The sequence below is a fragment of the Triticum urartu genome, chromosome 4A (assembly GCF_056163025.1).
Source record: "Triticum urartu cultivar PI428250 chromosome 4A, HENAU_Tu73, whole genome shotgun sequence".
NCBI classification, from domain to species: domain Eukaryota; kingdom Viridiplantae; phylum Streptophyta; class Magnoliopsida; order Poales; family Poaceae; genus Triticum; species Triticum urartu.
Window position 1 is genome coordinate 472,842,145 of NC_141876.1, and position 25,178 is coordinate 472,867,322.

The window sequence follows — 25,178 nt, forward strand, 5'->3', positions numbered from 1 at the left end:
TAAGTGTAACGATAGTTCTAAAAGAACATTGAGAGTATGACCCAAACTTATTTGTTATTCTTTAAGATAATATCGTCTAAAATCAATTATTATAACACAAAGTGTTAACATGTGTTTTTAGTTCCTTAGACCATGAGAGTATCGTAGTCACTTCCTACCGTACGGTGTACTTTGGGGTTGCTCAAACGTCATCTGTAACACGGTGATCATAACAACAACTTACAAGTTCATTGGAAAGTTTGACAGGGGACTAGATAGCTCAAGAGTGGGTTTGCTCCTCCGACGATGGAGAGATATTCTTAGGGCCCTCTCGGTGTGACGGAATCCATCATCATCTGGACAGACATTGGTGACTATTTCACGGGGATGCCAGAACACTTCAACGAGAAAGAAGAACAAAACCGACAATGAGGATGACGGTATAGTGAGCATGTCTATGACTCAGGAGGATGCCGATGCATCTCGGGTTTTATAATGTATCGTGAAGCAAAGGGAACATCATATGAAAACCAAAGGTTCACTCATATGTCATTCGTGCAATCATGGGAATGGATATGGACGTCCACGGTTCCGTTATCGGTCATTGAATGAAGGGGTTTCGTTCATGTCTATGATTTACCGAACCTACGGGGTCACAAGCTTAAGATAATCATGATCTTCTGAGTTTCAGTAAGATGAGACTATTGAGAATTTATTTGTGGAATTATTTCATTAATATTCGGAATAGTTTCGAGAGGAACCGGAAGCGTTTCAGGGTCGTCGGAAGGGTTTCAGAGTTTATCAGGCAATACCGGGTATTATCGATAAATAATATATAGGTGGAAAATGTTTCCGGAGATGTTAAATTAATAATAAAAGGCTCTAGCAATTATTAGAAGGCCTTTATATTTAATTTAATACCAACGGGCCTTAAGAGGCCTAGTGGTGGAAAGAGAATTGCGCCACCATGGCCAATTTAGGGGAGGTGTCCCCCTTTTCCTAGTGGAAGGCCGAATTGGACTAGGGGAGGGAGGCCGACGCACCAAGGAGGGGAGCCTTCCCTCCTAGTGTGGCAGCCCCTCCTCCCCTCTTAACCTATATATACTAGAGGCTTTGGGCTATTTTGAACATACAACTTTTGGAGCCTCCTCTAGTCTTCTAGTTCAAGTTCTAGTTGATCAATTAGAGCTTGACCTAGATCCTCTAATCCTCATAATTAGAAGCCCGGTGTGGTTCCAATATCCTTCCTCTAATTCTCTGGCGATGGTTAGTTCTGAACGGCTATGCGCTACCGGATCGTGAAGACCGTATGCTTGCAACCAAGTAGAGAGGCCGTGCTTTCGGTCTGCCGTTCGAGGTATCGTTCATGGGCGGTTCGCGAGATCATTCATCGACGGTTCAAGGGACTCCAAGTACGATCTACACGGACTTGTCTTCTTACGTTGCATTCCGGAGTTGGTAACGATTGTGATCCAAACCGTTTATGCATCTTTGTATTGTTCATGGGTGTTCATAGGGCGAGTTTTTTCTTTTCAACTACGATTCCCAACACGGCCTTCCTCTCTCTAATCCCGATCAAATGATGCCACCTGTGCAGGTTGGTGAAAACTGTAAAAATCCTTCTGTAAGTGTAGCATTGTTCCTCAACAGCCGACACGAGCACGCACACAAGCATCTAGGTCGGTAGCCAGCGCGAGCAAGCATTCAGCTCGTGCGACTAGCTGCGACCTCGGACGTGGGCGCAAGGGCGCATGAGCTCTGGCCTCGGACGTGGGCGCGGGCTCTGGTGTGCGAGCTCCTATCCTGACGCGTGTGAGAGGCCCTCTTCGGCCACGGGCGAGGTCCTCTCTGACGCAGGCGCGAGCTCTGGTATGCGAGCTCCTCTTCGGTCACGAGTGAGATCCTCTCCAATGCGAACGCGAGCTCCAGCATGCGGACTCCTCTTTGGCTCTCCAGCCTCAGACAAACGCGGGCTTCTGTCTGACCATGGGCACGAGCTCCTCTTTGGAAGCAGGCACGTGAGCTTCATCATGTTCCTTGCCCAGGAAAACAGTGAGACGAGAGGGAAAGGAAAAAAAAGATGTGAGGCTACATGTGGGGCTAGGTGGATTGAGCTAACATGGGGGACGTGTCCGGGCTGTATGACACCCCCAAACTTATAGGGAGGAGATAGGGGGTGTGATTGGGTGGGCTTTTTCCTTCTCTCAGATAGGTTCAGATGTTTAGGAAGACTTTGAGGATCTGACTATAGTCCTTATAAATGGAAAAAAATTCTATGAGACCAGGTCTCACGCGAGACCCATCCTGATGGATGACATGTGGCATTCACAAATCACAAAGCACCCCCCAACCTCCATTTAAAATCAGGGGGGAAGAGATTAGATGCTTTGTGATTTGTGAATGCCATGTGTCATCCATCAGGACGGGTCTCACCTGCTAACCGTGAGACCTGGTCTCATATAATTTTTTTCCCTTGTAAATACTCTTATAAGCATTCTTGTGAATCACGAAGGGAGTAGCATTTGTACCTCCGCCGCCTATGGATGTTCCTAAACGACTCCTTTGCAGCTATCTTGAATCGTTGATTGGTGCTCCGAAAAGGAGTAGTTTCTCTTCTAATCCATGTTTCGAAACAAAATAATTTTTCAGGAACAGCCCTGCTGGCTACTTGGTCTAAGCCTCCACAAGGTTGGATTAAACTCAACACTGATGGTTCGTTTTCTTTGGATGGACAAGCTGGTGCTGCTATGGTGCTTTGTGATAGTAGTAGCGCCATTATTTTTTCGTCATGCTGTGAGCTTTTTCTTGTTGGGATGCTTTGAATGCTGAGCTATGTGCATGCATGGAAGGACTGTCGCCACTGTTTAGGAGTGAATTTTCAGTGCATATAGGAGTGGATTCAAGTGAGCAAGCCAGAATTTTGAATAGCAACAAAATTGATAGATCGGTCTACTCATCTTTGGTTCGAGAGATCAAACATCTTTTATCTCTCTGTCAATCTTGTATTACCCAAAGTGGTGCTGGTGCTAGTGCTAGTGCAGAGCAACGCGAGCACCTTGATGTCAGAGGCGTGTATGGTGTCATGCAGACGCATCTTGGGAGAATGCAGGTATATCTCGTTGTCAGAACGGGGTTAGTAATTACTTAGCGAATTTTGCTAGGCTAGACAGCAGAACTATGGTTTGGCTAGGCTCTGGTCCCCGAACGCACTTGAGCTTTGTAATGCTGACTGTAATGTGCCAAATCTGTGAGTAATACAACTTTTGCCCGTAAAAAAGAAAAAGAAAATATTGCTATCTGAAACCGCCGCCGGGTGTAAGTCATCGCATCTTAGCACTAGGCACTCCAACGGGATGCACCAAACCCCTCCTTCATCTGTTTACGGACATCATCAAGGGCGTGTTTGGTTGCCGTTTGCTATAGTGCCTGCAGCCCATACACTTCTCAACCCAGCCTGGTTAAACAAAAACAGGCCCTAATACGCCATCTGTAACTTGTTTGGTTGCTTGTATCTAGTGTCCCTATATTAGGTAATACGCAAGTGCGGTTTGTTTGGTTGTCTGCATTGGCCCAAGCGACACATGAACACGGCGTTTGGTTGCATACGGCATACATGTTGTGCTTACCTTGTATCCTAATTGGTGAGCTTACCCACACCTAGCACACCAACGCCACAGCACAGCAATGGCGATGAACTGGGCGAAGATGATGAAGTTCTTCAGCTTCAGCCCAAACCGACGATCCACCTTCACACCTCCAATCTTGCCACCATCAACACTGCTGCCTCCATGCTTTCGCACCTAGTCGGAGTAAGCTTGTTCTGCGGCCTGCCTGGTCTTGAACCCTCTATGGCTGACGTTGCTATACGATGCCACTTGTGCACTGGCTTCTTCCCATGAACTATAAACCCCTGGAACCTTACCAACGAACACGGCGTAGCACTTGCCCTAGCAATGCACAAGAGCAAGAGTTGAAGCAGCAAATCAATGGAGCACACAAGTAGCAAGAAAAATAGTACACAAACAACAATGGAGTAGAAGAGAAGAAGTAAAGCATGCATGATCATACGGCATAGCAAGTTCTACCTAGCACTACCTTGGTGTTAACCTACCATCACATCCAAAAGAGGGTGTCGTCCTACCACCGCAAGTTCACCATCAACGTGAGGGGTTAGTATATACCACCTCACCAAAATATACAGACCATCAAATAGTTTTTGAGCCCTAGCTACACAAAATGTACATCGTCATCGTCATCGTCATTGTCCTCGTCGTTGTCGTCGCCACCGCCGTCGAGGATCATGCACGCTCACAGGCAGCACTACTCTAGTAGTAGTGCTTGCCCAGCCAGCTCCTGAGCCACAGCACCCTGTGAGCATCGGCCATGGCGACGAACCCAACACCCTGGGCCTTGTTTTCAAGCAGGTGGCTGAGCGCTGCCATGAGAGCCTCATCGCTGAAGCCACCCTGGGTCATGGCAGCGCCATACAGGTCAGGGTGGACGTTGAGGGGCTTGCACTCCCTGATGGTTGTTGCCACCTCCTTCACCGCCTGAGTCATGCTGCAAAAGACATTGATCTCCTCCTCCATCAGGCCTCCTTTCTTCCTCTTCCTATCATGGAAGGGGTCAAATGGCTTGTTAAAGGGCTTCACGAAGGGCTTGTCAGGGCCATCAAGGACCTCGACGTCCGGGGTCCCAGGGAAGTCTGGCATGGAAGAACCAAGAGGCTCCCTCGAGCCCATGGCATGCTTCCCATTTGCCAGCCCGAAGGAGAAGATATGCTGCATCTGACTATAGTTATGTATGGGTGTGTTGACAAACTCAGCGTCCCTTGGGTGGTCCTAAGAATGAAACACAAGTGTTGTTAGTTGCGATTACGAGTAGGCAATGGTGGACAGTATGAAAAGGAAGAGGGTTGTGAGCTAACCGCGACATGGCCGGCGTAGTGCTCTGCCTCCAGAACTATGGAGCAAGTGTTCTCATCCCATGAGGCGCCACTAAGGTCTCTCAGCTTGGACACTTGGATCCATCGACCTCTCCACTTCCTCAGGTGGTTGTACACGTGGGTGGCAGACACCTCCTGCCCACAGAACTCGAACACCTGCTTCGCAACGGTGTTCAAGTGCACCTCCTTAAATCCCTTGTCAGTCCTAACTCCACTAGAGATGAGCTCACACATCTTGTTCAACACGAACGTGGACATGAACGGCTGCCACTTCATGTTGTTCGACCTACCATCCTTCTTTGCCTTTGCTGTTGCTACCTTGAGTGCAGCGGCAGTAGCAGCAGGAGTTGGCTCAACGAGCACTACTGGCACATAGAGGGAATCAGACGCGAACACCTCTGAATCAGGTGCCATCTCGGACATAGGCTGCGAGTCCTCGACAAACGATGGAGCAAACTGACTGTCGGACAGGACAAGGGCCTGACTAAGATCTTGCGTCTGCGTGGTCATGTCCTACAATCGTAGTACGCATTGACAGTAAGCATAGCACACAACATACCGGACAATCCATGAAAGCAGGAGCATACATGTACATGGTTCATCACTATCATACCAAGCATATGCTTCATCGCTATCATACTAAGCATACCGGACAATCTATGAGCAGGAGCATACATCTACAACAAACAACATGCTACAAATGGACCACCAATAGCTACAAATCACAGATCTAAGCACGAATCAACACAAGCACAAGCTTCAACTTCAAACTCTACTACTAATCTAGCCTACCACATGCTTGAACATCCAGGCCTACCACAAATTGCAACCGCAGCATAGCAATCAACCATATGAGCTCACAGATCAGACCACTAACCAACCATGCATCTACATCAAACCCTAGTTGTAGCTCAGATCTAGCTACACGGAACAGAGAGTATGGGGGACTGAACTCACCGAGGCCATGGCTGCAGCTCGAGGACGAGGGGGGCGATCGTGGAAGATCAACGCCGGCAGGTGAAGGAGCGCCGACGTCGTGGACCGCCGGCGGATGAAGATGTGCCGCTTACCTTCTTGTTGGTGCCGATGCGCGTCGGCGGGAAAGCTCGAACAGAGGGAGAATGGTGGCGGGAGTTGGGGTGGTGAGGGAGGGGCTAAATAGGGGTGGACTCGACGGGAGGTGAGCCGAAATCCTCCCGCCAATTTTTCGGCGACGCGGGTGAGCTCGCGCCATCTTCCTGCTCGCACGAGGGGAGAAGCGCATCGCCCTCCCTGCCTCGCCCGACCCAGGCTCGCGAGCTACTGCCGATTCGGGCGTTTTCCCTAGGCCTGGCCTGAAAGTGCTTTAAGTTCCGTGCGATGCGGGCCGCACAGTGAACGCAGGCTACCAAATGGGCTCAAATCTTTCCCGCACGAGCCAGGCTGGGCCATATGCAGTCAACCAAACAGGCCCCAAATTATCCACCAAAACCGGCCTCTAAGCAACACCCCCCATATGTCCTCCCCATTTTCAAATGGGCCACCAAATTTAAACATACGATCATCACAAAATCACATAGGACTTACATAGTTCATCACATAAACATAAGACACACACTGTTCATGACATCTTTCCCTAATAATAAAGTACGGATTGATTCCGTGGGTTCACCGTCACAATACGCTTCTTCCCGTAATTTTACGCTTTTAGTTTTAATTTAAAACATATTCGAGGTGGTACTAAATTTTATAATTTTCATCATCCGTCCGTCCGTCTTGACTTGTCTGTACGTCAGCTTTCCTCTCGCGTCCTCAAATATCAGATTCAACCTAGGCAGCCCATTATTCCGGTCCACCTAGCCCAACAAAAAAAATAGAAATTAGAGAGCTAAGACGAGGGCGGACTCTCGATCAGTTTGGAGTTTTCCCTTGACCCTCCCATAAATATCGGCTCAAGATTCAGGAAAGAGAGAAGGGGAGGAGGTGGAAGGAGCCGGTTAACGGTCGATCCGACGGGGCACTTCATCTCGACCATGAGGCCGCGGTAGTATACGGTCGCGCATATCAGCCATCTCATCAAGCGAGGACACGGGGGCGCTGCCATCGCTGCTTTTGAGAACCCACAGGTCGAGCGGACAGCCATGGTCGATTGGAGCTGCTAAGACGGCGGCGGCGCAGGCGCGCAGCCCCACTTTGAGGTGTGGTGGCTCCTGTAAGGAGCCAACCATGATTCAGAAGGAACGATTTCTCTGATCAGCACACAATTGAGACTTTGAGATCGATCAAACTCCATTGGCCGAAGTTGCTCGTTCAGTTGGTTCGTCAATTGGTCCTTCTGACCGCCAACAATACGGCCATATGGGAACTAGAAAACCAATGCATATAACCAAGAGATCATGATCCACCACTGATCCGCTGCTCTGGCTACCGTTCGTCGTCGAGCGCCTGTACCGTTCCCGCGCCGCCCTCCGCCCATACTATACTCACAAATCACCATGTCGTCTTCCTTGACTGGAAACTCCAGGAAAGATCGCTTTATCACATTGAAGCACTGCGGCCGCCGCCGCTATAACCAACGCCACAAGTAATATCTGGGTGATCAGGGCACCGGATGACGATTAGCTGGATGCATGCTTATCAACTGAAGGCAAGCAGCTAGATGCATGTACGGATGATTACTGCAGGCAGACCGAGATAAAATACTAACAACTTCGAGAGCACGTCACGTCCTCAGGTGCGTCCCTATGCATATGTCATTATGTGCATGAAGCAAATAGCTAGATGCAGTATTGATATTAACTAAACTGAATTAGACTTCAAGATACTTTTTATTTTCTATTAGTGCCACATCCGTCACAATTTATATCCACAATTACTCACGCTTGTCGTCGTCTCCATAAAAAACTCAAGGTCTATCCGAAGTAAATATATTTGTCGCTGCATTACTTAGAGCCAATAATATATGTACATGTGTTTTTCAACTATTTAGAGATCTAGATATAGATACTATGTGATAGTATATCATTGTTGCAAAAAGGTTTGCTTCCACTGAGCATGTATGAATATGCGCAGATAATTTCACATGTTGAAATAAGTTTTTTTAGTTTTCAGATCTAAATTAAGTTTATTTTGATCCAAATCCAACAATAAAATTTGGATAATTTCTCAATGTTATCTACAATGAGTGGCATGTATTTATACCATGACTAATAAGCTTGATCAATAATGTATTTTTGTATTTTTGCAGTTCCTTTTTTTTTGCGGGAGAAGGAACTTTCATTAATCAAACAAGATGATTACATTTAGACTTAACTATGCTACTATCTATTCCGGGAAGTTTCAAAGCAAACACACAGTTCGTTGTTGCACCCGTCCCATACAAGCAAGGGTGTGGCTAGCAGCATTAGCATGTCGAGTGATCTTAAGTAGACTAATGTTCCTCCTGCATATGTATTTTTGTGGTTCATATATGATGAAAACTTTATATGTCAGCTTTCACATACACATATTTGAGTAATACCACCTCTGATCCATAATAAGTATTGCAGTTTTGACTAAACACAGTTTGAAACTGCGACACTTATTTTATTTTAGATAGGAGGGGGTATCATTTTTTATTTGTTTTTCTAGGACGAGTGTTGCATCTTAATAGTAGCATGGCTGCCGAATGCCCAGCAATTTTACACCAAAGGAAAGATAAGTCGAGGCAGAAGTCGGCTGATTGGGAGCTATAGTTCAATACTGCACTACGGGAGGTAAACAGTCAAATACCATATGAATTGTCAAATTCATTTTGTACCCGTTGCAACGCACGGGCTCTTTTGCTAGTCTATCCCTAATAATAAAGCATGAATTGATTCCGTGGGTTCACCGTCACAATACGTTTTTTTTTATATAATACGCTTTTACAATTTGTAGGAAGAGATATGCGAGGTGGTATTAATCCGCAGTCTGTTTTTTAATCGACTCGCTGCGACGTTACTTGGGCCTCGGCCTGCACGACAAACGCACGGGCTGGGTTGTGACCTTATATAAAAAGGAAATACATGAGTCTCGACGCTTACAGCACCCGCTGGGCTGACCTTATATTAATATTAAAAGAACACGAGTATGGTAAAATAAATACGAGTACGATCATGTTCTCCTGGATGTGTATACGCGGACGCCGCCGTGAACACGAACCAACTCCTCACCTCCGTCTTCCTTCGCCAGGCCGTCCTAGGAGAGACGATGGATGCATATACGCCGCGGCCGCCATGAACACGAACCGACTCCTCACCTCCGTCTTCCTTCGCCAGGCCATCCTAGCAGAGACGATGGATGCATATACGCCGCCGCCGCCATGAACACGAACCGACTCCTCCGCACCTCCGTCTTCCTTCGCCAGACCGTCCTAGCAGAGACGATGTAGTCGTTGTCATTATGGTTAAGGTCGTAATGCATGCAATGCACGACCTCAATGATGGAGATGCAGCAGTTGCCGTCGCGTTTGAATGTGCGGACAACATGGAGCAGCTTGGCTGGTCGACGAGGCATCGTCGCGCCGCGTAGCTTGGCGTCGGGTCCTTAGGTGGTGGCGCTCGGAAGGCCTCAGTTGACGAGACCACGTAGGGGCAGTGCTGTGGTGCACGGACTATAACGGCGTGCAAGGGAGTTTCAAGCCGCGGACAGCGCAGTCCTATTCTACAAGCTAGCAGGCCCCCGAGGCGGCGGTCCGCTTGGTGATATGGCGGAGGAGACCCTCAGCGAGAGGAGTGCGGGGCATAGCCCTATAGCTGTCAGCCCATACAAGCATGACCCTCACAAGGCAATCCCTACAAGCTGCTTATGCTGCTCACCGATGGCTTCATCGGCGGTGGATTTTGGGTTGTACAAGTACAATTAACAATAGCAGTCTGATTCCCTGTCCATCTCACGTGACTCGCCTTCCTCCTCTCAGCTACATACACTTTTTTTCTCCAAATTGCAATCGCTGCCTTTACGTCGATCTAACTGGCCGTAAGTTCGTTCTCTGCAAATCAAGCCTCCTAGATCCTACCCTAATTAATTCGTGATACACATGGTTTGATATTATAAACAAGACGGAGAAGCCTCCTCTCCCTAGCGTTGACGCTAGACTCTTGCACATTTGCTTGCTATTGGTCAACACTACATGATGGATTGTAGTGCGAGGCTCGATTAGTACGTGCGCCCAACCTTCAGCGATGTACTCGGTAGACGAGTCCTGCTACTGCTAGCTTTGGCAGAGCCTCGCCACGACCAGGTGCTTCCGTCCAGCTCAATAGGCCAGCAAATCAGAATATTTATACACACATATTGAGGTATGTAATCTGTTGTGCACAATCTAATGTACAATATGAATTTTAGTCCTACAATATCAACACAGGAATGTCCATACTGGTTTATATGTATGCATGAGGGTGTGATTATTTTGTTTGTTTGAAGGTCCTTTCTGCAGGTTTCTAGCTGTGGTTTGTTCTTGTGTTTTGGCGTGTACGTGTGTGTGGTTCGCTTTGTATCCTTTAGTGAGTTGCCTATATTCCTTTCCCACATAAATTTATTTTTGTTTTGTTTTGGAATTCAATACTACTACCTCCGTCTGAACTTATTAGTCACGTTTGTATTTTGTGCAAAGTTTGACCTTTGATTTAATTATAAAAAATAAGTTATATACGACAAAAATAGTATCATTGAAATCTTTTAAATATGAATCCAACAATATAAGTATTATGACCTACTATTTATATTTTGTTAGTCAAATCTATAGTCAAAGTGGGGCACGAAATACAAAGGTGACCAATAAATCAGAACGGATGTAGTACTTTGTCAATGTACACAATATATATATGCAACTGGAGTTTCCTCTTAGCAAAGCATGGACATTCACAATACGGCCACAATCAGGGATGGGGAGAAGGAGAATATGCGGCGGCATGGGTGGATTGCCACGCAAACATAAAGAACGTGGGCGGGTGTGAAGAGGTTCTTGAACCATAAATATTGAATTAGACGCATCTGAAGTGTTTTTTCTCCCCGTGCAACGCACGGGCATGTTTCCTAGGAATAATAAAGCACGAATTGAGTCTCCGGGTTCACCGTCATGGCGTTTTTGCATAACAAACCTTATGGTATTAAGTAGTTAACCCGCAGTCCAATAAATAATAATAATAAGTGGAAAAAAATGTTTCGTATTTGAGCCCCACCCGTGCAGGCAGGCGTACGACAAATAAAAAACCCGACCTCCGATTCGAGCGACCGCGCCTCCCACCGATGAATCCGCCGCCTCCCCGCCGCCGGCCGACATCCTCCGCCACGCCACCCTTCGTCGCGTCGTCCTGCCCGCACCCTGGTCTGCCTCCTCTCCGCCACGCCCTCTTCCCTGCGCCGTCCGACTCCTCCGCGCGCGGTTCGCCGACACCGAGGCCCAGGCCGCCGCGCTCCGAGCCTGCGCCGGCCGGCTCATGCGCGCGCCGCCGACCGCGACCGGCTGCTCAACACGCTCCTCGCGGCCGCGGGCAACGAGCAGGAGGAGGAGGACGCGCCGGAGGTGGGGCAACGTCAGAATCAACGCGCTCGGATCCAGCCGAGGATTACGGCGACACGGACGCGGAGGCTCCGGCCGCGGCCGCCGCACTCCCTCCGGTCATCACCTTCCTTCCAGTGAGCTCACTTCCACCTAGCCTCTCCCCCCTTCCTCTTTGTTTTTTAACTGATTACCAACTTCTTGATCAATCCTGCTCCTCTGCTCCCGCAGGATGGCTTTCTCTGTTCAATTGCTTAATTTGGTTGTCTTTGTCTTACCTGAACTGCAAGGGAACCAACTTACATGGCATGATGGATGGAGATAAGTAGATGTTTTTTTGTTGTGTTCACATGCTTTCTAATAGTTTTGAGCAATAGGCATAAATCTGTTATAATCAATCAAAGACAGTGAGAATGTTTGCTGAAATCTTTAGAAGTGGGGATCCTATGAATTGCTTTGATTGAACGTCCAACGATGATCTCATCTTATAGTAACTCACTTTTGAAACATTGTATTGGTAGTTTTTATCTTTACGATTTTTCCTTCTGTACATACTGGATTGCATTATTTAGGACATGAGACAGCGCTGCAAACAGCTCATGAGAGTAGTTAGCAAATGCAAATCATTGTATATTTTCATTTATGCTTCTCTTAATAGAAAATAGTACTATTCTGGGGAAGGGCATCTGGCTGAGTTTCAATAAAACTCTTCAGGTTTTGTATGGTGAGATTCTCTTTATAAAACAAGATTTGTATTGGTGGTAGATCGACAACAACTGACAAGGACTACCACGATTAGAGCTACTCTTTGGCACCCATGTTACAGTATGAAGTCAAGCAGGCAACAAGGTATGACATTGCCATCATTTAGTTTGCGGGTAGTGCATAGGTCTATTTAATTAGTTTTTTCACACGATGGCTCATGGTGTTGGTTGATAAATATGTGTGTGTGCATGGAACAACTAATTGATCAGAACTGACAACATCATTATTTTCAGAAATTGTAATACAAATAAAGAAATAAAACAAATGAGCTTCGTATGAATGATGCATGACAAAGTTGTCATATATACATGCCTGAGTACAGCATGTCCTTTTTTTCTTTTTTTCTTTTTCGAAAAGGAGGGTCTCCCCGGCCTCTGCATCAGAACGATGCATACATGTCCTGAGTACAGCATGTCCTATACCCAATATTTCTTTAGTTCAATGCTAAGTTAGTAAATATACATTTTAGGCCAAAATGTTTAGAAATCCCAAGTTCAATCTATTATTTTTATAAATAAATTAATGATGATTAAATAAAGACATATAATATATCTAAGGTATTTACCCAATATTTACCATGAGAAGTCCAACCATTAGCTGCGTGGTTCTCTATAGTGGCCCCCCTAACAAAAACAAGAAAGGGAAGCACCTTCAGCACTGAATTAAATACATATGAGAGTTATCTTTTTTGTTGATAATCTTTAGTGTAAACACTTATATTTTTCTTGATTGCCAGATTTTATGCACTTTTTTCATGGTATATATATGGGAGTACAGGGATCCGTGGGACGAGGCCAAGGTGTACGTGCGCAACCTTCCCTACGACGTTAGCAGCGAGCGCCTTGTGCAGCTCTTCGGGCAGGACGTCGTCGTCGAGGTCACCGTGGTGAGCATGCTCTTCCTCTTAGACCATCTTCAACGCTGGATGCTAGCATAAGGTGATATGATTTGTTTCACAGTCGATATGTGGTATTGGTGACAGAAGGTGCATCACGCGCTTGGGTATTTTCCTCCGCACGAGGTAAAGTACCAAATGTGTTTTCAATATGTAATTAGCAGCCATGCTTAGCATCAAGCTTTGATAGAGGGGGCGCTTAGATGATTTTTGATTTTAGGTATTTATTTTCTCTATCTCTGAGCATCTACACAGACAACCCGCATTATAGATGATATTAGCCTGCCGCCTGTGTTGTTCCTCTAGGCACACACACACACACACACAGACACGCATGCACGCGCACGCACCCACACACACACACACACACACACACACACACACACACACACTTACTTTTTGCCTGGTGAAGGGAATGCCTCAAATCATCGGACTCCTGATTATGTGTCGTGTTCGTGAAAGACTGAAACTGACACTATCGGTTCTAAATGTAAATGATGTCTGCTTTAATGTGGTTGTTGAAGCTCAAATGGAGTGTTTATGCATAACTGAAGTGGCACATTTAGTTCTGGACATATCCAACAGCCTCCAAAACTTCTGAAAGCAAAGAGCTGGAGAACCATCCTCTAGGCTCTCCTGTACCCCAACAGATTATTTTTCTTCCAAAACTATTGATAAACGCAGCAAGTTTTAAGTGCAATTCCACATCCAGATGTTGTTATTCAGGTTGTCATCATAGTGTATCAGCTTCAAAGTTTATTTTTACTCTCAAGTAGTTAATAATATGTGAACCTGAACACTCAAACTACTGCGGGGGTAGGATTTCTGCAGTATCTGTTTGGACTAGAATTTTCTGAATTGTAGTAAGCTTGGCAACTACAGAATACATTGTGTCGAGATATAATAGCACTTGATTCTCTAACAATCGTTGGTTCATGAATTGCAGCAGGATGAACCCAAGGCCCCTCCTGTGAATCCCATTGCTTACCATTTTTCATGATTGAGATCTTGGGATTTAACATTTTGTATTTTCTTGTTTATTTTCTTTTTCTTTTGGAGGAGAACAAGATGCAGCTTGTGATATGTGAATTTACAACTTTTGTTGAATAAACAGAATATATCAACTGTAAGTTGATGTATAGAAAAGTCAACCCTTGCATAGATTTTGTATTATATATAGTTAACTCAGTATAGTTAACATTTTTTCATCTTTCTCCGGGAGCTCTTCAGATATCATCTACACCTCAGACAAGTAACATTAACTTGCTAAAAGCACGAAAAGTAACACAAGGTTTGCAAGTTTGACAAAGTTTCCCTCTGTTCTTGAATGTAGCTATTTTTATTTTCCTTCTATTCAAACTGGTGTTGGCATGGCGACAAAAACATTAACTTCACACTGTTGCTAGTTGTGACGTTTTGTCAAAGTTGAATACAAGAAAGTGGATTTGTAAGCAGAGTGACAACGCCAATTATTTTTCTCCTGGTGCAAGACATGACAATATGTGCTACATCGAAAGGAAAAGGAGGAAGTAATGCACTAGAAGTTTTACAGAGTCATGATGCACATTGAGGAGTTAGTGGTGTGTTTTCCTTTTCTTTTGAGACAATTGTCGTATAATGGGAAAAGTACACTACCGTTCGGCTGAAACCCATCATATTTCTAACGGTGTACAACCAAAATCGAGGTGAGACCAGATGTTATGCTGAAAGTTTCAGGTTAGTGAGCACAAATTAATTTTTTTTCCTATTGCAATGCACGGATAAGTTTGGCATCAACGATGATATCTAATTGCATTGTCTTTTGGACCATTTAAACTTAAATTAATTATCAATTTTGATCAGAAATCCCATCCCAATACTTTTGATCACTACTGTACTTCAACCACAGAAATTATTTTAGTTTGCCATGTGCCAAATCACCAACGGTACAGAGGCCATGCAACTTGGAACATCAAGTAATAGCATATCCATTTTTACTTATTCTATTTCTTGAGAAAGTTATTAATTGTTTTGAAAATCTTTTTTAACCAAAATTGCTTCAACAATGTTGTTCTGCTATAGTTGTTTGATTATTTCAAAGTTGTTTGAGTGGTATTTTTTCAACTATCTAGGCATATACTCCCTCCTTGTCTAAATATAAGTTATATAGTCTATATTGGAATCTTTAAAAAGGCTTATATTTAGGCACGGAAGGAGTATTTATTTATTTTATACCCGGTGCAATGCACGAGCCCTTTTGCTATATAATAATAAAGTCATTAGTGCTTCTGGTGGTATGTCATATATATTGTCTCAAAGTTGCAAAATATAACCTACCGATGCCACCTATAAGTGAAAAAAATGCTTCACACAAGAGAACCCCACCCGGGCCGGCCCATGTAGTAGGGTTGCGCTGGGAGAAGACAGCACGCCCGTTTGGGCCGACTCATGTGGGTGCCACCTGTTTTTAAGTTTCTTTTTTATTTTTATTTTTCATTTTCTGCTTTTGTTTTTTCTACTTTAAATAATTTGGTACTTAAAAATTTAGAAAAAATAAAAATTATAATTTCTAAATAAAATGATCGCAATTTTTTTTAAAAATTATTGAAAAATAAAAAAAAATCTTCATGATTTCTAGAAAAAGTTTGTGTAAAAAATGTTAATAAAATTGAACAAAATCTTTGCCTAAATGTTATCCGTGATGCAGCAAAATGTTGTCAAGATGATTGGGGATTATGATTTTTCTCCCGGTGCAACGCACAGGCTCTTTTTTGCTAGTAATTAAACACAAACCAAACTAAGCATGACCTAATGACTACCGATCACCCTCCCGAAGTTGAGGTGCAGCTCAACGACCTTCGAGCCGCAGACGTCGGCGTTGTTCCAGCGACATCTCCAGCAGGTTGTGCCATGTTGCTCACAGAGAAGGGCCTTGGCCTTGCGCACACGTCTTCAACTTGTCGACGGGCGTATCACTCGCAGACAATGAAGCCCTTCTCGAGTGCGGCGGTGGGCGTCGCTTTCCTACATCATCCGTGACCGATCTGTTGAGTAGCATGATTATATTAGGAAATATAGGCTAAACTAGAAAATATTATGGCTTGTCTTTTACTTCAAGTAAATCTTAAATAATACAACAATTATTTCATCAATCTCTTTTTCTTCCTTTTAACATTGTATCTAATGCAAGTCGATTCTAAACCCTAGCCGCCGCCGCTTTCATACCCGCGCGCCGCCTCCGGAGCGGTTGGGCTCCATGACCGCCGCTGGGGGCCATGCCGCCCGTACCTAGGGTTCGTCCGCCGGCCGTATTGGTCGGCTGCCCTAGAAAGTCTTTTTTCCCAATCCTTTAATTCGGATTTTCTCTCTCACCGATCGCTTTGATCGGCGTCTTCTTTTTAGTTTTCCGGTTTGCGTCGCCCACCGCCGCCGTCAATCCCGTGCGCCTCTACTCCAACACCGGCGGTGATCGGTCGGCTTCGTCACCGACCCGGCGGCCTCGTGCGTCGTTCGCGTGTTGGCCCGCCGGTAGCCCCGACCCGGCGGCCTCGCGTCATGCAACGGTCCTTCACCGTCGTCGTTCGCGTGACGGCCCGTCTGTCGATCTACGCCGGTTGTCACCGCTCTGCTCCGACCGGGACTCCTGCCTCACCCCAATCCAGCGGCCTCGCGCCATGCGGCGGCCAATCATAGCTGCCTTGCCGCCCGCCGCCGGCGGCTTCATCTCGGACTCCGCCGCCACCGCGCCTACATCGAGCGACGTCCCCGACCTCGTGCGCGATCGGCTTGATCACCCGCTCGCCGCCGCGATCCGCCTCATCTCCGCCTCCACAAGTCCCGTGAAGATCGTCCCCAAGTTCAGCGCGCCTCTCCACCGATCGAGCATCGGGCTGCCGCTGCGTCGCCCCGTCGGGTCGCAGCGCCGCCGCCCCCGTGGTTCTCCTCGCGGCTGCATCGACTCGTGTGTCGCCGCTGCGTCGCCCCTTCGGGCCGTAGTGTTGCGATACGCGGTCCCCGCCGCCGCCCCGAGGCCGTCCCCGTGGTTGCACCGACTCGCGAACCGCCGTTGTGTCGCCCCTTCGGGCCGCAGCGTCACGGCCCGCGGTCCCCGCCGCCGCCCAGAGGTCTTCCCGCTGTCGCCCCGACCCGCCTGCCGCCGCTGCGTCGCCCCTTCGTGCCGTAGCGCCGCGGCCCGCGGTCCTCTCCGCCATCACCGCGCGTCGACCTCCCGTGGTATGCGCCGCGCCATCTTCCTTGGCGCGGGAACGCCACCGTCCGCGCCGGTCTTCGTCACGATGTCAGGGTTCTTGGCCTACTTCGAGCACCGCCGCCGCACTCCTAACCTAGCCGCCGCCGCTCTTCTTTGGCCGCCGCCGCTACCTCCGTAGCCGCCGCCCGTCCACCCCCTTTGTCTTTGTCCAGCACCAGCTCATCGCCAGCGTCGCCGTCATCTACTCCGACCGCTTCATCTACTCCGACAACTGCGGGCGACATTGGCGCCGCAACCGTCGTCGAGTCCTTCTCTGCTGGCCTCTCCGGCCTCTTCGACATGGCGTACAACTCGTGCAGGTCCCAATCTACGCATGCCCGGTGCTGGCAACACCGCCGCGTGCCTTCGTCCACGACGTGTCCCCGGGCCTGGCAAGCCTGGTGCGGCGCTTCGTCAACTTCGTCTTCGACCGTCTACGCATGTCCGGTGCTGGCAACCCCGACACGACGCCTCGTCAACACCGTCTTCTCCCCGGCGCACCACTCTTCGACACCACTGCGCCCATGCTAACTCGACGCCACCTTGCGCCCGCGGCTCCACGGAGACTTCCTCGACACCGGCTACCCCGACTCGACATCGACCACGACATTCTTCGCACGGCTACCTCGACCACGGCTACACCACCATACGCTCTCGGCTACATCGACAAACGGCACAAAGGGCTACCGCCTGCTTGAGTAACCTCGTTGGTTTCCACTCCAGCCACGACTCCGCGATGCGTCGACCGTTACGACTGTGAGGGGGGGGGGTGTCCGTCGGCTTGTCTTCGGATTATTCTCCAGTCTCACCGTCTGTGTCGCTACCGTTATGACTGCGGGGGATGTTGAGTAACGTGATTGTATTAGAAAACATAGGCTAGACTAGGAAATATTCTAGTTTGCCTTGTACTCCAAATAAATTATGTACTCCTATATATATGCCTACAAGGCTCAAGCAATACAACGATTATTCCACCAATCTCTCCTTCTCCCTTCTAACACGGCCGAGCACCCATTGAACTAGGAGCTTCTCATTCTGGAGGACCTTCGACGACGGCACCGCCTAGCGTGAGGAGCACGTCCACTGCGACAAGGATGTCATCCCGCGCAAGGACAAGTGCTGACATCGCGCGATGGCCCCCGGTCGTACACCGATCACCACAAATCCTCCGAAAGCTCTGTCTCGACATCCTCCCTGTTGACATTGTCGTTGGAGCCCCCACTCTCCTGGGACATCAACACAACACGGGAGGAGGATGTCCACAAGGAGGACAATGACATGATAGGGGAGGGGCAATCACGGATGCGTGCACGGTGACGAGTTGTCCCGGTGGCGTCAGGAGTCAGATATAGGGCCAGTTCTTTTGGACAATTCTTTCAGAATTGACCCCCTTCCCAGCTTCTTCCAAAATTGCCACTCCATATTTTTTTTCACAATTCCTAGCTAATTAGACCTTAACTAACTAGGAATTGTAAAAAAAAATGGAGTGGCAATTCTGGAAGAAGCTTAAGAGGGGTCAACTCTGAGGGAATTGCCCAAAAGAACTGGCACATACTGTCGGATCCCGTGCCCGTGACCTCGCACACCGCTCGGCCCAAACATCCTCCCCCTTGGTGCGGCCCATTGCAAGGGGTGACAGCTGATAGGTTTTCTGTGGTTACCCGGCGGCGAGGAGGGGTAGTGGAGTTAGGGTGTGTAAGGGATATATACAAGAATGGGGCCAGGCTGTTGGGCCCACATAGCAGACAACCTCATTTCATCCCAACATAAAATGAGGTTGTCCACTATGTGGGGATGAAATGAGGAACAGTCCTCAGGCTGTTGGACACACTCTGGTCTAGTTTATTTTGACAAACACCTTTCTACGCACCCTGCATTGTACAAGATCTTGACCGGCAGCGTAAATAAAACTCAACAAGAAAATAGCAACAACCTTTGGATGCATAAACATCACAAGAGGAAGGAACTGGGAACACATCGTGTACAGAAACTCTCGGCAGGACTAAACAGCTCCTTCCCGATTCCATGGGTTTTCCGTTAGTACTACCCCCTAGTAATATTAGGTTAAGAACTGAAGCTCATGTCATGTTACACCATGGCATCCATTTCGCTGCCGGCGCCATGCCACACGTTGCTCACCTGGTGCTTGCAGATCGGGCATGTTCCTTGTTGGCGCAACCATGGATCAATGCAGTTCACATGAAACTGCAAAACAAGATGGGGCATCGAGTAAATCTTGCAGGCTTGTCATGACACAAGATTAATAGCAGGCTAGCAGCATGTACAACGTGCAGAAATGCATACGGAAGGGAGTGCCCAACCAAGTGAAAGTGGTTCTAAAAAAACAATAAACAAGTGAAAGTGTGGAACAAATAATGTACTCCCTTCGAACCATAGCACTACTAAAGTTGTACTAAGTGAGCGACAAGTAATACAGATCAGAGGGAGTATAATATTTGTATATGATATCTCTATAAGCAATGAGGTAAAACTTTCACGTTTGTTGCTTCATTGTAATCATGGATAAACTGCGCAAAATGCACTAGCATGAAACACAGTTTTGGATTCCTAGGATGCTTATAGGAAATTGGTCAACATTATGTCAACTAAGTTGCTCTATCACAGTACTACAGTTATCAGGTATTACACATTATCATATCATGACAATAATTGAAGTCCTCTACTGTCAAAATGAAGAAAACAACTGCAAGATGATCAGTATGATAATTACCCGATGCAAGCATGGCAGGCTTCTCAATAGATCACCCGCGACAACTTGCTCTAAGCAAACACTGCACGTCAACTCATCATCTGTCATTTTGCTTGTTGCATCTGCATCTTGCTTTTTCTGTACAGCAAAAGCAAACATGAAATACTGAAAACAAGGACTGCGTACCATGGTGGCACAGTCCAGACCATGCATGTGTTTGGATACAGCTTAATTGAAACAAAAAGGGCACAGCCATTAGCTGTGTGATTGTTATGGTACTACCATGGCTGACTAATGAAATTCCGAAGAGCGTAACTGTCAAGCTGAGGCTACACTGCTAGTTGTCTAGTTGTACCAAAATGGAAATAGATATATAATGGATTTACACAAGAAATATCAAAGGAACACATTTATTCCTTACCTCCTTGCCGGATTCAGGAGAAGAAACCAATGGTTCAGATGGCCCATCACTACTGAATCAAAGAAAAAAAGAGTTAGCTACGCGCTGTGCAAGCAAGCAATTATGCATTGTTGGTTACATTTTTCCTAGAGGAACTCAGTAGGCAAGCCTCAAACTGCGCTATAATTGGTCGGTTACATACTGAAGAAAGAAGGCACTCAAAATCAGTTTGCTTTGGCCATAATGCACCTTAAAAAGATAATTAATCTTGCCTTTTTCGAGAAGGGGTGCTCCTCTGCTGCGCCTGAAATTTGTATCTGAAAACAGGCAGAGTATTTATTTCTTCTTCAGTCATAGAAGGAGCATGTGGGCTATTGTCAGTATCTAGCGCTCTGAGAGCATCATAATCTGCAAGCAAAATGTCCAACAATGGTATTAAGTTTGCACGAAACAGTAAAACAGCAAGCAGAGCGAACAAAACTTATCAGTGTACCTAAATCATCAAACTCGCGGTCAAGCAGAGCAAGTTGGAGTCTAAGGCTTTGCAACCGGCCTCTCGAAGCAAGGGCTATGGTTGGCGGGACATGCACCCGCAACTCTGTGCGTCCAAGGAAGCCGTTGCCATCTGCAGCATGAGCTTGAGACTGCGCTTGGAGCTGCTGGCATGTAGCGTACATCCTAAGGCTGGTGGCCAATAGGAACACACCTAAGACCATCCAAAGCTACAAAAAGAGACAGTTCTGAGCAATCCGACAAAAGTTATGAAATTACTCTATGAAGCTTCATAAGCATAATAACACATGCATGATCACACTGTGCATGAACAACTAACCAAAAAGTTCGGAGACATCTGGTGCGAGCTCAGTACCATGAACAAAACAAGAACTGGCCAAGAAAAAGAAAAACACTAATTGTTAACAGCTTAAAGATAACTGGTTGTACACACAACGCACCCACATTACCAGTTACAAGAAAAGCTAAGGAATTGCTGTTCACCGGCCGCCCCCCGGCATGAATCCGCTGCACACAAGCACACAAGTGAATGGGGTCAGATATTTAGAACAGCAAATCTGCTCTAGGTTGAAATGCCGAATCATTTCAGACGAAATGCACAGAACAGAAATTCACCATGGAACGGCGCTCCGCGGCAAACCCTGGGAAGCCACCGGCCTCGATGTCGGCCCTGCTGCCCCGGAACACAAAGCTCATGGCGTCCACCGGCCACCACCACCACTTCCACCAGGTGTAAGATGGGTTCCAAAGCAGCGCCTTCCTGCCCCTCGCGGCAACAAAAACTTTGACGAGCCCACGTAGCAGCGCCCACTGAAACCGAAGAGGACACCAAGAATGTAAATCGAACAAGCGGCGGAAAGCGACGCCTCAACCGAAACTGCAATTTCTGGAATCCCGGCGGTCCCGACGCGTAAAACGCCCGGATAACCCTGAAGCTTCCGGAAGCTTCGCCGCGCAGGTGCGCGAATTCAGGGCCCAATCGGGAGAGGCAGTCACAGATTCGGGGAAAGGAGCGGGATTTCCAGGAGGCACGTACCTGATTGGAGAGGCCTGTTGAGCCGGCGTTTGCTCGCGCGGACGCGGGTAGCGGCGGGGAATGGGGAAAAGGGGGAGAGCAGTAGAGAAGAAGAGCTCGAGAGCGAAAAGGGCGTTTTTTTTATTTTTGGCGGTTTCAGATCGTGTGCGTCATGTGGTGGAAGGTGCGTAGCCTCATCTTAGACCGTCCACGTGATGATGGCCGTATCGAGTTATGATCTTAGAGCAACTCTAGCAGAATGGGCAAATTCATTCAAACTGCTTTCTTTTTTTACCGTCGTATGGAGTGCGAAAAAAAAAACAGCTATAGCAGATTCTTCATGACATGAAGCTTCATGGAGGCGGGGGATATGAATCACACGTCACAAAACTTCCGGCACTTGGCGGAAGATATTCTCTTACACGCCACCCTTCCACTGTCGGCGAGTCTCCGTCGGCACCATGGTTGGACGTCGGTAAGTCACCATCGCTATCATGGATGGACGCTGGCGTGTGCTTGTTATCCCCTTCTTATTTCTGACACAATCGACGTCGCGGCCTCGTCCTGAGAAGGGCACCGAATCTTTGTGCTTTATGTGCCAGTCCCTAGATCAATTGCTGGCATGCATAGTTGATGATGAAATACCAAGTAATAACATATGACATAGACATAGCAGATCCAGTCTTTAATATGTTACATATCTGCGAGCTCATGGGCTAACTTACAATACAATCATACGACAGAAAAATATTCTACTCCTGTGGTGTCCATTCACACACAGGCAGCAATTGAGTATAGCGTCATAACCCTACTTCGTACCTCTCCTTCAATACGGAAAATCTTGCAACATGATATGTTGCAGCCACAAAGGTCAATACTTTGAATGTATTGACAAATAACAGTAGTTGAAGTAAAGTTTGTTTAGAAAATCAATTTCAGCTTGAACTATAGCCATTGGAGTATAGGTTCTACTGCCCAAACTATGTGACAGGATCATTGGTGATGTCGATGACTTCGATTTCCCCCTCCCGGAGGGAACTTTCCCCGGTGGAATCACTCCGCCGGAGAGCAAAAGTGCCCCTGCCCAGATTCCGCCTCGAGACGGCGGTGCTTCATCCCGAAACCTTCTTCTTGATTTTTTTTCTAGGTCAAATGGCATCATATAGCAGAAGATGGACTTTGGAGTCCTGCCAGGGGCCCCACAAGCTCGAGGGGCACGCCCCCCAGGCTTGTGGCTGCCTTGTGGGTCCCCCTCTGGTAATTCCTTCGTCGGTATTTTTTATATATTCCAAAATAAATCTTCGTAAAACGTCAGGTCATTTGGAGTTGTGCAGAATAGGTATCTGTGACGTAGCCCTTTCTAATCTAGAATTTCAGATACCGACAATCTTCCTCTTCATGTGAAACTTGCAAAATAAGCGATAAAAGGAATAAGAATTGTATCATAAAGTGAAATAACAGTCCAAATTGCAATAAATGTCAATAGGAAACCATGATGCGAAATGGACGTATCAACTCCCCCAAGGTTAGCCCTCTCTTGTCCTCAAACGGAAGCCAAAATCAATAATCATGACCACATGTTTAGAGAGATCCTCTCATTGTGGGAGGACCAATCTTTATCAACATCTTTACCAGCACCATCTCATCTCAAACCCTAATTCATCGTTTGTATTCAATCTTTGTCTCAAAACTTTAGATTGGTACCCGTGGGTTGCTAATAGTGTTGATTACATCATGTAGTTGATGCTGGTTGGTTTATTTGGTGGAAGATTATATGTTCAGATCCACAATGATATTCAATGCCCCTTTGATTTTGGACATGAATATGATTTATGAGTACTTACTTTTGTTCTTGAGGACATGGGAGAAGTTCGGTTATAAGTAATCATGTGAATTTGGTGTTCGTTTGATATTTTGATGATATGTATGTTGTGTTTCCCTTAGTGGTGTCATGTGAACATCGACTACATGACACTTCACCATACTTGGGCCTAAGGGAAGGCATTGTGGAGTAGTAATTAGATGATGGGTTGCTAGAGTGATAGAAGCTCAAACCCTAGTTTATGTGCTACTCCGTAAGGGGCTGATTTCGATTTATATGTTTCATGCTATGGTTAGATTTATCTTAATTCTTCTTTCGTAGTTGTGGATGCCTGCGAAAGGGGTAATCATAAGTGGGGGGCTTGTTCAAGTAAGAGCAGCACCCAAGCACCGGTCCACCCACATATCAAATTATCAAAGTAGTGAACGTGAATCAAACAAACATGATGAAAGTGACTAGATGAAATTCTCATGTGTCCTCAAGAACGCTTTGCTTTCTATAAGAGAAAGTTTCGGCCTGTCCTTTGCTTTAAAAAGGATTGGTCTACCTTGCCGCACCTTTGTTACTATTGCTACTTTTCACTTGTTACGAATTACCTTGCTATCAAACTACCTGTCACCGATAATTTCAGTGCTTGCAGAAAATACCTTACTGAAAACTACTTGTCATTTCCTTCTGCTCCTCGTTGGGTTCGACACTCTTACTTACCGAAAGGACTATGATTGATCCCCATATACTTGTGGGTCATCACTATCCAACAGTAGGGTAAACAAACAACCAGCTTCTGATTCTCAGGAATCCAAAGCTACAACTGATTTTCAAGAATCCACAGCCATAGTGATTCTTAGAATATGTAGCACAAACTAAGGGGGCCTTAGTTTTTAGTAATGAGCACAAAGTAACATATATAATGTAACATCGAAGTCTAACCCTCTTCATATGCATTGGCATGTCACAAGAGAAGAATTCATGCACACAAAGTAAAGGCCAATACACAGTATAAGTAGTTTCTTGCAATTTGATTGTATTAAAAACATTGAGAGGTGGAGATGAGGTTCCTCTCTCGTAATAATTGCAAGTAGGAGCAGCAAGCACATGCATATTTTATTTATTAAAATCATTATGTGCATGAGAGAAACGCAAATCAATGTAATCCTTAATAAGAGCAAACTTCTCTGATATAGTGTAGCTTGAAGAATTGAAAATAATATTAGGACTATCAAGTGTGGGTGCAATAACCACAATTTCCTTCTTAATATACAGAACTATAGAAAGTTCATCTCCATAAGCATCAGTCATAGTGGCATCATGGTCATAAGCATAGCAATCAACAAGTTCATCAAATAGGGATATTTCAAATGATTCCAAGGGATCATGACATTCATCCTCTGGTAAGTATGGAGA

General features: G+C 46.4%; 3 protein-coding genes across 8 annotated transcripts; 1 reads left to right on the top strand and 2 right to left on the bottom strand.

Annotated features, from left to right (window-relative positions):
* Window positions 1–4,206: 4,206 nt before the first annotated feature.
* LOC147976208 (uncharacterized) lies at window positions 4,207–5,434 on the bottom strand. The gene is made up of 3 exons (XM_087519741.1): window positions 4,907–5,434; window positions 4,639–4,820; window positions 4,207–4,273 (listed from the first exon to the last, which is right to left on the bottom strand). Exons 1-3 carry the CDS (start codon window positions 5,432–5,434, stop codon window positions 4,207–4,209), a joined length of 777 nt encoding a protein of 258 aa, XP_087375867.1.
* A 5,990-nt stretch (window positions 5,435–11,424) lies between these two features.
* On the top strand, window positions 11,425–14,307 carry LOC125512208 (31 kDa ribonucleoprotein, chloroplastic). 2 transcript variants are annotated; one of them, XM_087518622.1, is made up of 5 exons: window positions 11,425–11,563; window positions 11,658–12,275; window positions 12,969–13,077; window positions 13,151–13,212; window positions 14,033–14,307. In XM_087518622.1, the coding sequence occupies exons 2-5, from the start codon at window positions 12,244–12,246 to the stop codon at window positions 14,058–14,060; spliced, it is 231 nt and encodes a 76-aa protein (XP_087374748.1). In that variant the 5' UTR covers window positions 11,425–11,563; window positions 11,658–12,243; the 3' UTR covers window positions 14,061–14,307. The 2 variants fall into 2 exon arrangements, with proteins under 2 accessions (XP_087374748.1, XP_087374749.1); XM_087518623.1 differs by having other exon boundaries at window positions 14,036–14,307.
* A 1,457-nt stretch (window positions 14,308–15,764) lies between these two features.
* On the bottom strand, window positions 15,765–22,132 carry SDIR1 (RING/U-box superfamily protein). 5 transcript variants are annotated; one of them, XM_087518620.1, is made up of 10 exons: window positions 21,974–22,132; window positions 21,553–21,747; window positions 21,387–21,444; window positions 21,257–21,309; window positions 20,918–21,146; window positions 20,697–20,832; window positions 20,446–20,494; window positions 20,046–20,162; window positions 19,454–19,519; window positions 15,765–16,089 (listed from the first exon to the last, which is right to left on the bottom strand). In XM_087518620.1, exons 2-10 carry the CDS (start codon window positions 21,631–21,633, stop codon window positions 16,018–16,020), a joined length of 861 nt encoding a protein of 286 aa, XP_087374746.1. In that variant the 5' UTR covers window positions 21,634–21,747; window positions 21,974–22,132; the 3' UTR covers window positions 15,765–16,017. The 5 variants fall into 5 exon arrangements, with proteins under 5 accessions (XP_087374746.1, XP_087374745.1, XP_087374747.1 ...); XM_087518619.1 differs by having other exon boundaries at window positions 20,446–20,497; XM_087518621.1 differs by having other exon boundaries at window positions 15,765–16,109; window positions 20,446–20,497.
* Window positions 22,133–25,178: the final 3,046 nt, after the last annotated feature.

Excerpts from the sequence above, each read along its gene's own strand:
- LOC125512208 (XM_087518622.1), top strand. The coding sequence starts at position 12,244 with ATGTTACAGTATGAAGTCAAGCAGGCAACAAG. Across the intron at positions 12,276-12,968 it reads GAAGTCAAGCAGGCAACAAG|GGATCCGTGGGACGAGGCCA; the intron begins GTATGACATTGC and ends ATGGGAGTACAG. Across the intron at positions 13,213-14,032 it reads GGTATTTTCCTCCGCACGAG|CAGGATGAACCCAAGGCCCC; the intron begins GTAAAGTACCAA and ends CATGAATTGCAG.
- LOC147976208 (XM_087519741.1), bottom strand. The coding sequence starts at position 5,434 with ATGACCACGCAGACGCAAGATCTTAGTCAGGCCCTTGTCCTGTCCGAC. Across the intron at positions 4,821-4,906 it reads ACTACGCCGGCCATGTCGCG|GACCACCCAAGGGACGCTGA; the intron begins GTTAGCTCACAA and ends TTTCATTCTTAG. Across the intron at positions 4,274-4,638 it reads GTCCTTGATGGCCCTGACAA|CGACGGCGGTGGCGACGACA; the intron begins GCCCTTCGTGAA and ends GTGCATGATCCT.
- SDIR1 (XM_087518619.1), bottom strand. The coding sequence starts at position 21,633 with ATGAGCTTTGTGTTCCGGGGCAGCAGGGCCGACATCGAGGCCGGTGGC. Across the intron at positions 21,310-21,386 it reads CTTAGCTTTTCTTGTAACTG|TTCTTGTTTTGTTCATGGTA; the intron begins GTAATGTGGGTG and ends TTTCTTGGCCAG. Across the intron at positions 16,090-19,453 it reads GCCCGATCTGCAAGCACCAG|GAAAGCGACGCCCACCGCCG; the intron begins GTGAGCAACGTG and ends CGGATGATGTAG.